Source organism: Rosa chinensis, chromosome 4 (assembly GCF_002994745.2).
Source record: "Rosa chinensis cultivar Old Blush chromosome 4, RchiOBHm-V2, whole genome shotgun sequence".
Taxonomy (NCBI): Eukaryota; Viridiplantae; Streptophyta; class Magnoliopsida; order Rosales; family Rosaceae; genus Rosa; species Rosa chinensis.
The window spans coordinates 65,685,965-65,704,230 of NC_037091.1; the positions used below are offsets into that span (position 1 = coordinate 65,685,965).

The 18,266-nt window shown below is 39.0% G+C and overlaps 1 protein-coding gene and 1 pseudogene across 6 annotated transcripts; both read right to left on the minus strand.

Moving 5' to 3' along the window:
* Positions 1–62: 62 nt before the first annotated feature.
* On the minus strand, positions 63–2,076 carry LOC112197471 (annotated as a pseudogene).
* Positions 2,077–10,968: 8,892 nt separating this feature from the next.
* On the minus strand, positions 10,969–16,834 carry LOC112199787 (exocyst complex component EXO84A). Of its 6 annotated transcripts, none has more exons than XM_040518000.1 (8): positions 16,457–16,834; positions 15,873–15,970; positions 14,621–15,665; positions 13,819–14,523; positions 13,591–13,727; positions 13,253–13,495; positions 12,540–12,642; positions 10,969–11,361 (listed from the first exon to the last, which is right to left on the minus strand). In XM_040518000.1, the coding sequence occupies exons 1-6, from the start codon at positions 16,619–16,621 to the stop codon at positions 13,306–13,308; spliced, it is 2,340 nt and encodes a 779-aa protein (XP_040373934.1). In that variant the 5' UTR covers positions 16,622–16,834; the 3' UTR covers positions 10,969–11,361; positions 12,540–12,642; positions 13,253–13,305. The 6 variants fall into 6 exon arrangements, with proteins under 6 accessions (XP_040373934.1, XP_040373931.1, XP_040373933.1 ...); XM_040517997.1 differs by having other exon boundaries at positions 10,969–11,383; XM_040517999.1 differs by having other exon boundaries at positions 10,970–11,383; positions 12,540–12,595.
* Between the last annotated feature and the right edge of the window lie 1,432 nt (positions 16,835–18,266).

Genomic DNA, 18,266 nt, shown 5'->3' on the forward strand with positions numbered 1-18,266 from the left:
GCAATACCTACTTAAAAAATAGCTAAAACGAGATATTTTGATTTGAATGAACTGCTATTACTTGTCCTGGAGACTAGTTTGAAAAAGTACTATGACAATTTCAAGCATCTTATGATCAAAAGGCATGTTTGGAGCTTGTGTCTCCAAACACACGAACGCGTTCATGTGTGCTTACAGGGCTTCAGAGGCTTTCCACACAAGCCTTTGTTTTTGGAGTAAGAACTCTTCGGAAAGTCGCTCAGTTTGCCTCCTGGGATTTTTCCCACCAGAAGATTGTCTGATAAATCTAATTTCTTCAGTTTTCTCAACTTCAAAAATCCATTTGGAATGCTGCCGTTAAAGCGGTTTTTCTGCAAGTTGAGCGTCTTTAACTTGCTCAAATTTCCCAAGCCCTCCGGCAAGTTGAAACCTAACTTGTTGGTACTCAAATCCATACTTTCAAGCGACTCCAATCTCTGTATGGATGTTGGTAATTTCCCTTGCAACATGTTGCTTGATAAATTGAGAAACTTAATGCCATGTTGTGGTCTTACACCAATTTGCTCGATTCCACTTGAGAAACTGTTATCAGATAGATCAACATACGTCAGTAATGATTCAAATGGAAATGTCTGTTTTATCTGGAAAACTTGACTTATGGAGCCTGCTAGCTTGTTTGCATGGAGATCAATCACAACCAACTGATCCAAGTTAGTAATCGAGTCAGGGATCTTTGAAACAAGTGAGTTTTTGGACAGGTTCAATATGTAGAGCCGAGAAAGGTTTCCGAGCCAAGTTGGAATACTTCCGGTAAGATTGTTGTCAGATAAGTCGAGTTCTTGTATTGGAGTTTTGTGTAAGAACTCTGGAACCCCCTTGGATTCCACATCCTGCCATGTAAATCCTGGAAATAGAAGGCAATTCCGCAACACATTTTGGTATGGAGGAGAGGCTTAAACGGTTGAACGACAGATCAAGTGTTTCAATATTTCGAAGGGAAGACATCTCTGAAGGCAGTGGTCCTTGAATCAGATTATGAGAGACGTTCAACAATATAAGCTGAGAGAGTTGACCTATTGATTTTGGTATTTGGCCAGAGAATCGGTTGCCACTGAGGTATAGCTCACTCAAAGCCGATAAATTCCCCAAACTAGAGGGAATTGCTCCCTCAAGCTTGTTATCTGCTAGGGAAAGTCTTTGGAGAGAGACCAATTCTCCAAAGGTGGAGGGTATTTTTCCAGTAAGATGATTGGATTGAAGCCTTAAAATCTTAAGAGAAGACATCTGGGCAAAGCTTGATGGAAATGGGATTGGTCCCTCAAGATGATTGGTGTCCAAGGATATAACTGAAATGGCAGTTAAATTAGCCATTGAAGGTGGAATTTCCACAACCAAAAGATTGCTTGAAAGATCAAGCTCTTTCAAGACCTGAAGCTGACCAATTCTCTGTGGTATGTGACCAGTTAGAGAATTGCTAGAAAGATCAAGATGAACCAAATTTGTCAAATTTGAAAATGAATCAGGTATACTACCCACAAATTGGTTTGACTGAAGAAGTAGCCTATTTAGATTCCTAAGGTTCCAGAAAACCTAGAAAACCTATTCTCATGCAGTACGAGTTCTTCAAGGTTTGACAGCTTACCAATGCTTTCTGGTATTGATCCACAAAGCCTATTGCCATAGAGAACAAGCTTTCGGAGATTTGGGAGATGAAACCCTATGGATGTTGGGATTGTTCCAGAAAGACCAGCGAGCTCTCCAAGATCTATGACCTCTAGAGAGGATAGGAGTGTTATTGAAGGAGATAGCAAACCTTTCATTTCGGCTTGGATAGGAGCATCCTCTGTTGTAATTAACCCTGGTAGATTGATCTCTGTGACTCTGCCAATTCTATTGTCACAAGAAATGCCTTTCCACTTGCAACAACTGGTTTCATTGGACCAACTATCCTAGCCGGTCTGAAGTGTCGACATGAATTCTAGACTTGAAAATGGTTAGGCCTTTCAGGTCATTGGAATCGCAGGCATTGCTAGTACTTCTTCCTTCTCCAATGGTTAAGATAGTGAAGAGTACAACCCACAACAACTCAATCTTCATTGTGTTTCTAGAGATTTACTCTTTGGAATTTTGAGAGTAGACTGAGCTCAAATACTAAGCAGAGAAAACATGAACGGTTCAGTATGTTGAAATTTTGAGAAAGTGGATTTGAGCTTAAATACTAGAGCAAAGAAACATGATAAGTAGTCAAAGAACTCAGATTTTGTTCTCTCTTTTTCCCTTTGGGAAAAAGTCACAAAGAGTACCGAAATTTAAACTCATTCTACACTTTAGTACCCCATCTTTTAAATAAATCACTTTGGTACATGAACTTGCTGTTTCTATATAACATTCATACACGCCGTTACTAACACCGTTAACTCAAGTACCACATGACTTTTTCTATGGGTGTTTTTCGTCCTTTCACATTTTCCCCTACTCTTATCTATTAGTCAGCGATTCAAAGGCTAGGAATCATCAGTCGTTCTTGACTTCTTGTGCTTTTACTGTAACTCAGAATGAAAAGGTAGAAGGTAGAATTTGATTGAGAATCTCAGAGGTAGAATTGACCAACTATGGCCAATTATTGGAGATACTTTAGACTTGATGGGGATCCAATAAGACAAGAAGGTATGCGAAAATCTCTTTTAGGGTTTTGTCCGGGTTTTATCTCCTTTATTGTTTATTCTCCATGTTAGTGTTTTGTTCAGATATTCATAGTTTAACTCCTTGTTGATATCATGATGCATGGTGCCACCTTTAAAATGATGCATGGTGCCAAAGCTTAGTTCCTGTAGATAACTCCTACATATCAAAATGGCTAGAAGCAGGTAATTTAATTTGCCAAGCAAACAAACTGATCGACTAAAATTGACTATTATTAACTTTTGGAGGGAACTAGTTGATTTAGTGAAAGCTATGAGATTTTTAGAGGGAAAATGTGAAAGGACGGAAAACACCCATAGAAAAAGTCATGTGGTACTTGAGTTAACGGTGTTAGTAACGGCGTGTATGAATGTTATATAGAAGTAGCAAGTTCAGGTACCAAAGTGATTTATTTAGAAGATGAGGTACCACAGTATAGAATGAGTTTAAGTTGGGATACTCTTTGTGACTTTTTCCCTTTCCCTTTTACAGACTCTCTTTTTACCTTTAGAGATTTTCATTTATTCTTCTTTACAAATTTTCCCTTTTTTAGATTGTAGTAATAAAAGCATATATGTGTCTACACATGATGAAAATTACATAAAAAGAAGTGCGCACATGGTATTGCTAATTTGTTATCTCTTTTTCCGCCCCATCAAATTTTAGAAACTACTCTCAATGAACTTTAGCGATGTCATTGATTTTTCAGTTAGGGAAAATGGTCTGTACGGTACCCCGCCTTTTCCTCCTTATAACTTTTGGTACCTGACAAAAAAAAAACATCAATACAGTACCTGAGGTTCTTTGCCCGACCGAAGATTGGTACATTTGGCCGTTACCCCCGTTACGGAGCTTACCAGCTGGCAATCTTAGAAGGGCACTTTTGTCCATTCATATCTTAATTATTATTTTTTTCTCTTAACATTTTTTCTTCTCTCTCTCTGTCTCCCCCCTCTCTCTATCCCCGTCTTCTTCTTCTTCTTCTTCTTCAGTTGCACTACCAGAAGCTCTATGAAAATAAAGCAAGTAAATACAAACAGAAACCCAACGTTTCAGTTTCAATTTTTTTCCCTTCCAAATCCATCACTCTTTTCAATTTCCTCCGATCTTGTTTTCCTTGATTCCCCTCTCATTTCTCTATCCCAATCTATTTCAATCTCACCATCAATTTCATGGGTTTTGGAGCGCCGCAAGAACCAGCGGAAGAAGTTGATGCCGACGAAGATGGTGAAGGAGAGGAGGGTCATGAGGAGGGAGCGGAGGGCAGGGATAGATCCGAGAGGGACGGGTCGACCCGGGCAGCGGAGGAGGGCGAGGAGGAGGTGGAGGAGGACGAAGATGGTGAGGTAGAGGGCAATGGCGGTAATGGAGATGCTGATCCTCACCATCGTCTTCGGAATCAACGGCGGAGATTGGCTGGTAGTACTCGGCGGCATCGTTTTCGTCGATGTTGGTGTTGGAATGGCTTCCGCTGTGGTTTTCTACAGCTGCAAAACACTTGTCATCCAATCTAAATCAAAATGAATAGAGAAACGAAATGGAGAAAAAGAGAGAGCTTTGGTCCTGTGTGTCGGGATTCAAGCTTGATTCTTCTTCTTTTGCTGTCTTAATCATCCTTTGTTCTGCAGCAACAGTAATGAAGAAATGGTTCCTATATTTTGTTGAAAAAACACAAGTCTTGATCAAGGTTATGCAAGAATTGAGGGATTTTGATTCAAGAAACTGGTTTTTTGGTTGCAAAAAGTGAAATTGTATCTTGTGGGTTTTGTTATTGTTTGAGGGATTTTCATTCAACATGACACTTTGAACGATCTGGGTCTTTGTCTTCCTTCCTTTCTGTCTGCTTTTTTTCACTTTGAATGATCATTGACTCCGGGAGAAGCTTATGGAAGAGAAAGAGAGGGAGTGTGCGGGGGTGGTGGTGGTCGTAGGTGATCTAATGACGGCGGCGGCGGCGGTGGTGGTGGAGGAGGGGGGGGGGAGTGATTTGGTGCGACCCGGGTGCAGAGGTTAAGATGATCACTACCATCAATCTATTAACATTGGGGACATGGCTGGGATTACGGAGGATGAAGACATAAAATGGCGAAAATACCCTTAAAAATTGTCAGATGACAAGTTCCATAACGGAGCTAACGGCCAAATGTACCAATCTTCGGTCGGGCAAAGAACCCCAGGTACCGTATTGATGTTTTTTTTTTGTCAGGTACCAAAAGTTATAAGGAGGAAAAGGCGGGGTACCGTACGGACCATTTTCCCTTTCAGTTAATGCCAAATTAAGTGATATATACTTTAAACAAAGTTAGCATTTCATTTTTTTTTTTTCAAAATTCAAAGAGAAAATATTTCAAACAGTACCCGAATTTAGGCAGACTCCTAACTTCAGTACCCGACAATGCAAAACTATCACTTTGGTACCCCAAGTTTGAAGCCCGACCCAAGAACGGTACACACCGTCCATGACAGTGTTAACTAACAATCCACTTGCTAAATTTAGAGGGGTATTTTGGTCATTTTGTTAATGAACCTTCTCTTTAGCAGATCCCTTCTTCTTCTCCTCGTCTCCTTCATCTGAGTTTTGTCAGCTTGTGATTGGAAAATTCCAAAGCACTCGAACATACAAGAGCTCTCAAAACCAATCAAGCAAGCATTCCATTAACTAGGAAGAGAAGAATGGGTCTGAGGCAAAACAGATGGTGCCATCTGTGGCTTTCGGGCTCGGGTTCTCTTTCTCAGGGCCACCATTTTTGCTCTGTGGGGCTGTTGGAAACTTAGTGGATAACTCGATGATGAACTGGTATTCAAGCCTCAATGACCACAACATAGAAATCTTAGGAGTTAATTCCCACGCAGGGCCAGGCCTCTTCCAGAGAAGCAGTCGAACCAGAAACTAGGCAGGAATGAGTCGAGAACAGCCGGAAATGTCGCCGGTGTCCAAGAACACTGCTGCCCGAGACCAAACCCAGAAACCAAGTCATTAAAGCCTGATCAAATTCAAAAACTAATGCACAGGCTTGTTGGGCATGACGAGAAGATGAGATTTCATACCACATGTAGCTAAAATGGTGGTCGGAATAGCCGGGAATTGCAGAGCTCGTCGGAGAAGTCTTGGAGCTTCCAGTCGTCGTTGCTCCTTCTCCGTTCAATGCATGAGTGATCCAAAGGCACAGGGACGTAGGCGACGCAGAGACGAAGGGAATGGTGACTGTACGCCGTCGTGGGTGGACGGACGTCATCCCTCCAGTCTGGTTTCTTTCTCGGGTCGCGGCTGGTGTCCGGGTCAGAGAGCACCGATCTCTCTCTCTCTCTCTCTCTCTCTCTCTCTCTCTCTCTCTCTCTCTCTCTCTCTCTCTCTCTCTCTCTCTCTCTCTCTCTCTCTCTCTCGCGTAGGGACATGTGTTGTTGGTGAGACTAAAAAATTGGTCTCATAATTTTTATTAAGGGCTAAATATTGTTCAATCCCTTAATTTTGCTGAAAAAACACTTCAGTCCCTCGCCTTTTAATTTGACGCGTTTACTCCTTGTTTTTTAAGTTTTACACCCAATAGGTCCATTCCGTTAAATTGTGCCATTAACTTCCTATTTTAAAGATAAAATTACTATCATAGCCCTGACTTTCTCTTTCTTTAATTTTTTTAATTGTTTTTAGTCTTCTCTTTAATTTTTTTAATTGTTTTTATTCTTCTCTTTTATTTTTTCTTTCTTTTATTTTTTAATTGTTTTTATTCTTCTCTTTTTTTTGTCCTTCTGATTCATACCAATAAAATTACTATTTTTTTTAATTGTTTTTATTCTTCTCTTTAATTTTTTCTTTCTTTATTTTTTTAATTGTTTTTATTCTTCTCTTTTTTTCCCTTCTGATTCATACCAATAAAATTACTATTTTTTTAAATTATTTTTATTCTTCTCTTTAATTTTTTTAATTTTTTTTTTATTCTCTTTAATTTGACACGTTTACTCCTTGTTTCTTCTATTATGACTAATTTTATGGGGTGTTTGGGTGAGCTGCAGAATAAATTAATTTGCTGCTTGAGGCCAATAAAATTAGTCATAACTTTTAATACGACTTTTATTAATTTTTTTAATTGTTTATATTCTTCTCTTTTATGTTTTCTTCTGATTAGCACCAATAAAATTACAGATTTTTCAATTATTTTTATTCTTCTCTTTAATTTTTGTCTTTTGATTGGCACCAATAAAAGAGAAGAATAAAAACAACAACAAAAAAATTAGTAATTTTATTGATGCGAATCAAAAGAATAAAAATAGTTTTAAAAATTAATAAAGTCGTATTAAAAGTTATGACTAATTTTATTGGCGACAAGCAACAAATTAATTTCTTCTCCGGCTCACCCAAACACCCAATAAAATTAGTCATAACAGAAGAAACAATGGAGGGACTATAATACTAATTTTTATCCTTAAAAGAGAAGAAAAATAAAAGAGAAGAATAAAAACAATTAAAAAATTAAAGAGAAGAATAAAACAATTAAAAAATTAAAGAGAAGAATAAAAATAATTAAAAAAATTAAAGAGAAGAATAAAAACAATTAAAAAATTAAAGAAAGAGAAAGTCAGGGCTATGATAGTAATTTTATCCTTAAAATAGGAAGTTAACGGCACAATTTAACGGAGTGTAACGGAATGGACCTATTGGCTGTAAAACTGAAAGAATAAGGAGTAAACGTGTCAAATTAAAAGGCGAGGGACTGAAATGATTTTTCAGCAAAAGTTCAAGGACTAAACAGTATTTAGCCCTTTTTTTAATTAAATTAAAAATAAATAAAAAGAGTTGAACCGAATTACCCCTCAAAATATGCCACATGGTTAGCTAGTTAACGCCGTCATGGACGGCGTGTACCGTTCTTGGGTCGGACTTCAAACTTGGGATACCAAAGTGATAGTTTTGCATAGTTGGGTACTGAAGTTAAAAGTCGGCCTAAGTTCGGGTACTATTTGAAATATTTTCTCAAATTCAAATATATCAAATAGGTGGCTAAGTCCAGAAATAGTGGTCGGTGAGCCGTGACATGTTGGTTAGCTAGCCTAACTAACACTGTGGAGGTCACGGGTTCAAATCTCACTGACATCAGGGATGAGGTAGGGTGGGGAGTTACATTGTCGTCCAGAATCAAAAAAAAAAAAAAGTCCAAAAATAGTGTTTACAATTATTTTATCATCAACCCCCTCTAAATTTTTTTCTTCTTTTATATTGATAATTATCAATTTCCAAGGGCATCTACTGCGCAGGCAATGCAAGCACCATCTATGGCTCTACCTAATGCACAGCGTACTGCTTCTATGAGGCTTGCTACTAGTGCTATGCGTGTAAGATGAGAAGCTGTGGTCCCTTCGAATCCTCTTACTGTGGGATGTCTAAAGCTGAATTTGATGGGGCCTGTGATATTAAGAAAGGAATATGTGGATTGGGAGTTGTTTTTAGAGATGAGCAAGGAATTTGAAAGGAGCTATGTCAAAACCCCATGTTGGGACTATGAATGGGCAAACGGGGCGGGGGCGGGGTACCTGCGGGTTTTCCCCACATTTGTCAAGCGGGGGAGGGGGCGGGGGCGGGGTTCCTCCATCACAGGTGCGGGGGCAGGGGTGGGGGCGAGGTTTCCCATTACCCATGTGGGTTCCCCAATTTTTTTTTTTTTTTTCAACCAGGGCATTTTTATAATTTTTCTTATTCTAAAAAAAAAAACAAAAAACCTATACATGGATCCGATCGTTGGATCATCGTATAAATTTGTGAGGGATATTCTAAAGGCGATCCGGGACGATCCAACCGTTGGATCTTCATATAATTTTGAGAGGATGATCCTAAGGGCGATCCGTGAGGATCCGACCGTTGGATCATCGTATAAATTAAAAGGGTTCCTAATAAAATGCAAGTTTGGGGGGTTAAAATAATAAATGTGATATATGATTGGTCGTATAATTGCGGTTACATAGATGTTTTTTATACAATATCCTTAACTAAGGGTATAAGAAGATTAGGTAAAAATGATTCGCGAGGATCTGACCGTTGGATTATCATATAAATTGGTAAAGATGATCCTCTAGGCTATTCGTGAGGATTCGGCCGTTAGATCGTCGTATAATTTTGTGAGGATGATTCTAAAGGCGATCCAGGAAGATCCAACCGTTGGATCTTCGTATAATTTTGAGATGATGATCCTAAGGGCGATCTGTGAGGATCCAACCGTTGGATCAACGTATAAATTGGTAAAGATGATCCTAAGGGCGATCTGTTAGGATTTGACCGTTGGATCGTTGTATAATGTGATTTGTCAATTGTATGCTAAGTTGAGATCGTATGTCATTAGGTGCTTGACGGAATTGCATTGACCGATCATTTGTGATCTTATGCTATTTTGAAATTTTCTATTTTCTATCTTAAAAATAGAAAATAGAAAATTTCAAAATATAAAAACAAAAAAGTTCATATAGAGAAAATGGCAAATGCAGGGGCGGGGGCGGGGCAGGGAATCCCCCATTTGAAAATATCCCCAGATGGGGAATGGGGAAGCGGGGGAAACTTGAGGCGGGGGCGGGGGAATCCCCCGTTTGCTCATTCTTAGTTGGGACTCTTTCCCCTAGATCTATTGAAGCCTTAGCATTACTTCATGGACTATGCTTTGCTCTTCATGTCAGATTTCCGAAAGTGGAGATTGAGGGTGATGCTTGAATTGTTATCAATGCTTTGCATGACGAGAGTGAAGATTTGAGTCAGAAGGCAGTATTTTAGATGAAGTTAAGTCTTTTGAAGTTTGTAGTTGACGATTTGTAAAATGAGAGGGTAATAAAGTTGCCCATTGTCTTGTTAATTAGTCAGTCTTTGCTTTGCTTAGAGTTGGGGGTCTCCTTGGCTCTAACAGTGTGTCAGTATAGATGTTCAGTTTGAAGTCTAGTGTGGGCAAAATTCTGTTCTATCACATTATAATCTTTCATTATGAATGAATTTTCTTCTCAAAAAAAAAAAAAATTCCAATTGTTTAATTTTTTTTTTGTTGTGAAGTTGGTACACTTTTTTTTTTTTTTTTTGGGTCTGAAGTTGGTACTCTTGTTTACCAAGGTATTTGAACCGCCGTAGGGAAGCCCATTACAATTATAAACAAGGAGAACGAGCGCTCCGCCGGGCGGTTCTTATTTGAACAGGTCGAATAGAATGCCCTAGGCCTAATTTTCTAGCGCAGATCAATGAAAACGGCAGCGCATTAAATGCCTGCGGTGCATTAAATGTTTGATTCGACATACTTGCGGAGCATTAAATGCTGCATGACATAAAGGCCCAATAAAAGACCCAACTTATGTTCGTCGCGGCCCAATCATGTTGACGCGACTCAATGAAAGGAATTCCCGATAATGGGCCCATATCATTACAGACCAGACCAGGTGACGATACATTTATGCTTTAGCCAACCAAGTGTCGGGGACTCGAGGCATTAAATGCTTATAGATTGCGGCGCATTTAATGCTGCATGACTTAAAAGGCCCAACAGAAGACGGCCAATAATAGGCCCAATTCATGTTGAAGTGGCCCAATAAAAGGCCCAAATTACATGACCCGACCAGGTGGCAGCGCATTAAATGCTTCTGCCGACCAGGTGTCGGTGCATTAAATGCTTAAAAATTGCGGCGCATTTAATGCTGCATAACTAGAAGGCCCAGCAGTAGCCCAACTTCTGTTTGATGAGGCCCAATATTCTTTGAGACGACCCAATAAAAGGCCCAATTCATGTTGAATGGCCCAATAAATAGCCCAAATTACATGACCCGACCAGGTGGCGGCGCATTAAATGCTTCTGCCTACCAGGTGTCGGTGCATTAAATGCTTAAAAATTGCGGCGCATTTAATGTTGCACAACTGGAAGGCCCAACTTCTGTTCGATGAGGCCCAATTTACTTGGAGACAGCCCAATAAAAGGCCCAATTCATGTTGAATGGCCCAATAAAAGGCCCAAATTTCATGACCTGACCAGGTGGCGGCACATTAAATATTTTACCCGACCAGGTGTCGGTGCATTAAATGCTTAAAGATTGCGGCGCATCTAATGCCGCATAACTTGCAGGCCCCACAATAGGCCCAACTTTTGTTTGATGAGGCCCAATTTACATTGAAAAGGCCCAATACATGCCCAATTTACTTTGACCGGCTATGTGGCGGCGCATTAAATGTTTCTCTGATCTGGTGGCAGCGCATTTAATACACTATCCGACAAGTTTGCTGCTCGTTAAATTCTAACTGACACTACATTTATTGCCCGATTAAAAGAGCCTTTAAAAAGGCTAGGCCATTTTTCGGCGGAGCGCGCATTTAATGTCTTAATCGGACCAAATATTTAATGTTCATGATATAAATAGGCCCAATTGATTATTTAGGCCTGCCTAAACAACGATCCCCACTTTTGTACTCCTACTAATCTTTTTCAGCTGTACCCCTTTTTCCCCCTTCTTTCCTCACTCTATTTGGTTATGATTTGCTGGTTCACAATCGCATATCTTAAAAAACGTGTGGAAAAAAAGAAAAAAAAACCCCTAAAAACCATTGATCAGTAGTTTGCGGCACTCCATACAAATTCAAAGGTCCCATTGATTTGCCACTTTCCTCACCCTCCTGAAGGTAGGTCCCCCCCTACTGTTTTTCACCTTCTTCCTCACTCTGATCATCATCAACATCCAACTAGCCTTGTTGATCTGCAGCATCCACAAATTTGAACTGCCAAGATCAGAAAAGTTCATATGAATTTCCTTTTAGTTTTTACCGAGACTTGACTAAGGTCCGATTATCAATAACTTATGGTAAGCGCATTAGGCCATATAACAGAGATATAATCCAATCAGTAACAGAAGTGACATAGAAGAGATAATAACTATTAAGTTTCCCCGAAATAGAAGTACACGGACAAAACTGCCACTGTCCAAACAATAAGAACAGAGAAGGTAACTGGATAGTGGCATGATTTCAGGTAACTTCTTTTTTTTATCATAAGTAACTGGATGTCATGTTCATAGCATAAGAGGAATATGGTATAGAACATTAGCTCAACAAGTGCATATTTCAAACGAAAAGGTAGAAACCCCCACAACTAGACAGAAAAGTAATGGTAGCCTAGGAAAAAGATCAACATGTAAAGGGTAGTCAGGCAGTCTCAACCATGTTCCACAACACATTCAGAATTATAATCATTATCCAGCCATCCAGAAATGAATAGGCAGAGAAAGGAGAGAACAGAAAACAGTCTACAGGAAAAAAAACAAGTCTTGGATATCAAACTGTGTTGATGGAAAGTTGATGCAGAACTGAGTCAGATCCAATAGAATGATCATAAACTAATAAAAATCATGTCAGCTTATTTGTTTATCTATAATGGTTAGTCAAGAATCCTTTGTCAGTCATTGCATTTTGAACCGTCTAGTTTCTACATATAGGCCTTATCCGTACAAGGAACGCACATACAACAGATTTGGAATATTAGTTTTGCGACCAACCAAGTGAAGAAAATGCATGAAACAACCCAACTTGTTCAATAAAGAAAATCCATTTATCCAACCTGGTTTCTAGTTTCTAGTTTCATTCAAAGTGAGTGGTACAGTCAAAAGAGATACATTCTATCAAGTTAAACAGGTAGAAAAGTATGTTGCCGAAGAATAAAAAATAAATAAAACAGGTAGAAAAGTAAATGTAAACTCAATTCCTTTTGGTCTCCCTCTACAAAACAAGCATATTCTTAAAAATAAAAAAAATTAAAAAAAATGTTTCAGTACATGCTTCTTCGCATATTATGCCATTAGGCCATATAACAGAGATATAATTCAATCGTCTATAGAAGAAACAGTAACTATCGAGTATCCCAGAACTAAAGTATACATACCTAAAGAAAAGATGCAATCCAAACAATAAGAACAGACAATACTTGAAATCTTGCCACTGAAAGAATCATTTTAGGCAGCTGTCAGCCCATCTTGAGCTACCTTCTGCAATTTAATTGTAATTCTGAAGGCTTGAACATCATGACCATAGTGGAAAACAACTGTATGGCCCACATACAACAGGTACATAGATCAAACAACATTTTAACTAGTCTACATCCCTTAGCAGTATAAAATCAAATTATCCACATCTCTTATCACTTAAAAGACTCAGTAATAACATGGCTGTCAAAATAACTGCACAGGTAAAAGACAAATATATGGAACTCATCTACCTACTCATGCAAAGTACCTGCATCTATCAATTTGCTACAAGAGGGATTATGTACATCTAAGCACATAATTGAGTAGTCACAAAAGATGAACATCAACAAACAAACCCATAAGCTTCCAGCCGCCTACAGCAAATAAGACCAATCTACTCGCTCAAACAAAGCAACTGCATCTACCAAATTTCCACGCTAGAATTCACTCTGAGATAATAACCAAGCGGAAACATTAAACATCAGGAACAACGATCATCAACAAACACATTCACAAGTTTTGAGCATCCAAAAGCAGTCGGTGACCGTAAATATAAGCATAAAATACACCAACACACACTCATCATTGTTTATTATGTTGAAAACATGCAGTTATAAAGCATTGACCATACCCTAATCACTGATCTTCGATGTTTTCTTGCGACAATTTATGATGAAGAGTTAGCTACTGCTCTCTATAGTGGTGGGCAAGATTGGTCTCACTCCCATGAGAATGGATAGATGGAGATTTTCCTGACATTGAATAAGTGGGGCTGAGACCATCTTCTTCTACATTGGAGAAGCTGGCTTTCCCAATCAACATTTTAATTGCAATTTGAGCTACTTCAGCAAACCAGTCATCTTCTGGCAATACACTGCCCAAAGATAGCATTCAACCCAATGTAAGATTAGCAAAACGCGAAATTGTATGGATGTGTATATATATATGCTGTATATTATGGTTTTATACCTGTAAGGGTCTATTCCAGTAGCATGAACCGCTTCGATAGCTCGAGCAATGATGTTTTTTATAACTTGATGCAGATGCCGCGATAGGTATCTGCCTTGTGATGCAAAAAGCAGCACAAACTGCATGTCCAAATAGAACTGAATGCATATAGGTCAAACAAAATGTGTGTTATAGTATGAATTCAACAGATGAACAAGAATGAACAAGAAAGGGACTTTGATGCAGTACCTGTTGAAGTCCAAGAGGGCCTAATGGCCTTGGGCCCTCTTCTATCTCCGCCCAAAAGTTTTGATCCTCAGAAAGCCAGAGGATCACAGTCTCCGTGAGTCTCATTAATAAGATAGTTGCAAACCTTTCCCTTCCCACAAACATATCAGTTGCATTGTTTGCCATCCTTGTCAGCTTTGCAAAGAGTTCCTGAAGAATTGGAGATGGGAACCATTCAGGCTCTACACTTTCATCCATGCATGTGTACATTTGCGCGTTGAGACGCGTATCCCCATCTTCTGTGAAGATGAGATCAAGAGCATGGAGTCTACAGAAGCTATCTCTCAGCTGTTCAACCGAACGCTGAAGCCGCCGCTTCCATTCCCTGCCTGGGTCTGGAACGCGGCTTTGTTTGTCCGAACCTCTCCTAGGGGTCATCTCTGGCATCGACCTGTTAGTTTGACCCTGCTGGAAGGGCAAAAGCTTCATGGCAGCGCGTGGGAGCAGCTCGTCTGCTAACAATGATGCATTAGCTAACAAAGCCATCTGTTGTGCTTCTGTCTCTGCCATGCTAACAATTATAGGAACTTCCTCTTCGCTCTCCACGGCACCAGGTAGTGCATGGATCAGCAAATTGACGTAGGAGTTAAACACTTGTAAAACGCCTTCTAATGCTGGACCATCTAGCTGAAGAGTCTCGAGGGGCGCCACATCCTCTAGAAGTTCCTAAATTCAGAAACGTTGACAATAATTAGTGAAGTTAAAATTCGAGGAAGAATTACTCATTATGGTGAAAGGCTGCAACCGAGATCAATAACCTTACCTGAACCATTGCATTGAATCTGTAAGCACTGCTTGAAAGTTTTGGCTGGTTTGCACTTAAACTAGGAAGAGAGGAAGTAGAACCCAACGTGCGTGTACCAATTGTTGGATGAAGAAGAAACCAATCGTCCGCAACAGCTAATGCACAGCTGCTTTGTTCAATTCTCCTTAAGTTGCAGCTCAATGCCTGTTCGACAAATGGCCTAAATAGTCTCAACAGAACAGGAGAGAGGCACAATCCGCGAGCTTCTAGCAAAGAACAATGACCCAAGCATATATGAACACACTCGGCAGCAACACTTAGACTCCCAGCAGCCGCTGCTGATGCTAGAACATGCCTCTTTAGTAGAAGAGCATAAGCCTCGGTCTGTTTGACTGCCCATGTCACAAGCTCAGATGTATAAGCATGGTCCTCACTGAAAACCGCCAAGGAGTCACTTGCTGCTTGTGCAATGAAACGAAACAGTATTTGCGATAATGTAGTGATGTATGCTCCTCCATATGAAGTGGTTGAGGAATTAAGGTTTTTCATATTAGACTGCAACTTCTGACAGTGAGACCTGAGCAGCAGCGTATGCGCACGGGAACCATCCCCGAGCTTTTTGAGAGCTACAACAGCTGATCGAAGCTCATCAGCACCAATTGAAGGCTGCAACATAGTCTCTGCAATCTGATCTACTAATCTTTGTCTCTGTCCATTGATGGTAGTCTGGAATGACAAGAATGCAGCTCGGGTTATAGTTCGCTTGTCAACAGCTTTATAAACTGTACGCTCTCCTTCATCCAAGGCAGCCATAGCTTCATTCACCCTTCTTTCGGCCAATAGGACTTCCAGAGTGTCCAAAAATTCTGCAAACCATTTTTCTGTCTCGGAAAGGGGTCTGTTTTCATCAGATGTGTCCTCGTCGTCATAATCATCATGAGAAGCAGACATTGAATCAACTAGAACTCCTTCAGATAAACCATGAACTAAAGCTGCTTGAGTAGATAAGAGATTTCTCATGGAAAGGAGCTGTCCCTCAAGGTCAGTGATCTCCTTAGATGTACTGCAAATGATAGAACACATGGAGATAAACTTGTAATTAACTACATCATGGTATGACTTGGATGATAACAATTCATTCTGCCTTTTGAGTTTAGTATCAAACATCTTTCAAACTTGAAGCTGCCCATTTCTTACTTCATGATAACATATTTGGCTAGTTTCTATTTTGAAAATCATTTTGCATTCTAACCGGAAAAATGGTCCTCACCGGATAAAAGCCGAATAATTAGCATACACACTTTTACGCATTTCCTCGGCAGATGCCCTCTTTAGTTCAAGAAGGTAGGAGCACAGGTTCTTTACTTCCTGTCATCACCATCAATGCATAAACCGTAAGCAAAATTGACCTCTGTTCTGTTCTGGAAGCAATGCGCAGTTTAATTCTCATATAGCAATAGTTCTCTTGTATTGAAGAGTAGCTTCCACAATCCACATGAATGATAAAATCCTAGTTTTAATGGTGCAGTGCATCGGCGCATGAAATAGTGACTTCTTTAAAGCCTTGCCAGACAAAAACACGAATGACTTCGATTTTTTTACATAATAAACATGTCCTCCACATGGGCACAAAGGCATCGTGAATAAAATCAAGGGGCACCTCAGAAACAAGAGCACATAAGGGAGCCTAATCATACTTCGCCAATCTATCTGCAACTTAATTTTGGCTTTGCCTTATCTATGAATAATCTAGCAATTTTATGATTAAGCAAAGCACTATATATCAAAAACTTAGAGGCATTCAAAGCTCAATTGATATCAAAAATTAAGTTGTGGACGTTAATATTGATTTACCTTCTCAGTCATGGCGTGGCATTTGGCGGTGACAAATTCATCTGGTTCGAAATGAGTGGATTTGAAGGACTTCAGCCTGTCCTTAAGTGGTAGATGTTGTTCAAACTCCAAAGAATTTCCTAAACTCGACGAATGTGAAATATGTATCGGTGTCTTCGAGTCCATTGTTAATTTTCACCGTTTAGTTGAAAGTGGAACACATGAATCAGTTTGGCAGCCTTGCCCGAGAACCAAATCATTTCATTTTGATCAGAGAGAATCAGAGAAAGAGAGAACCTGAACTGAGAAGATGGGAGCCATTACAAACACGTAGGACTCGCTTGGTTTGTTAATATTGGATCTATCAACGTTTCGCCCAAAAATCAATCTATCATGCATAGCCATTGGATCATCACTCATCTATTTTTTTTAGTTAAAATAATGACACTTTCTATCAATTTTTGGTTAAATTGTTTACCGCAACTTTTGGTCAAATTGTTTTGTTTTCCTCCATTTCAGTGAAACCCTCCTCTTATTCAACAATTGATAATTGCGGGGTTCATCTAGCTAACAATGCGACTATTTTTAGGGTTCATCTAGCTACAATGCGACTATTTTTATGTTAGGCGAATTTCCTTGAAGACTACCATGTTGGGCTGTAAATTGTTGGGCTAGGTTTCTGCCCTAGTCCAATGTTTATCTAGGTTAGGGTTTAGGGCCTAGGCCCACCCTATGTTTTTTAGCTTTATCTAAATTACAATAATTCCTTGTATTAGGAAACTAAGCACCGATGTGCACTCTATGTCTCTTTAGCGTCTCTGGAGTAGTAACGAAGGAGGATATCCGCTATCTCATGGACAAGGAAAACAGATGGCCTTAGGGTTTTCTTAGCACAAGAGAGAAACTTAAATCGCATATTCTTTTTTTTTTTTTACTCTCAAATAATAATTTTTAAATATTTCTTGAACCGATTATGAATTTTCAAAGTTAGAAAATAATAATAATAATAATAATAATAATAATAATAATAATATATTATTATTATTATTATTATTATTATTAAAGATTTTGGTGTTCCGTCAATTGGAACACGTTCTAAAGATCATGCTCTATGATCAGCTTATGGTACAAGCTTATGTCATTGCATGCACATGTGTCCCCATGACACCTCCCAACGTGCCAAACCATGCAAAGTCTTAGTTTTATTCAAATTTTCATTTTCTTAAACTTATTATTGGTACAACATGATATTTAAAATATATTTCAATTGACGGAATACCAAAATTTCTAACAGATATTTTAATAATTTTTTTAAGTCAAAAAGTAAGAAAAGTCGCAAAACAAAAAATCTATTCGATTTATTAGTGTTCCGCAAGTCTGGGCATATTCTAAAAGCCGTACGTGCCCTATGAATTCTATGCTCATGGCATATGACGTGAAATTTGGAAGATAACTGTTTAGATATTTTGATGTTTTATGTGAGCCTCGGAAAAATTGTCGAGTTAAGTTGAGGTCGTTGAGAAATTAATTTACGATCTCGGTAATTAATAAAGGTGGTTGAGATTATTTATCAAAATTTTTTGCAAGGTGAAACTTTTAAATTTTAGATTCTATAATAAAGTACCCGTCGTGACGAGTCCATGAAAATTTTCGGGGAATTCTTCGGACACCCGAACTATTTATTTTGAATTTCTGTAGTTTGAGAATTATGGAAATTCATTTAAATAAAAAGAAATTATTGTGGTGCTATCTTGACCGTTAGATATACCACTGCTTGATCTGAGTCGTTGAAAATCACTTAAAAGAGACTATATAAAGCCCACATCGAATC

Bases quoted from the DNA above. Each gene is read 5' to 3' on its own strand.
- LOC112199787 (XM_040518000.1), bottom strand. From the start codon at position 16,621: ATGGACTCGAAGACACCGATACATATTTCACATTCGTCGAGTTTAGGA. The intron at 15,666-15,872 runs GTGAGGACCATT...TATCATTTGCAG, and splicing joins AATTATTCGGCTTTTATCCG to TACATCTAAGGAGATCACTG. The intron at 14,524-14,620 runs GTAAGGTTATTG...TTCTGAATTTAG, and splicing joins GATTCAATGCAATGGTTCAG to GAACTTCTAGAGGATGTGGC.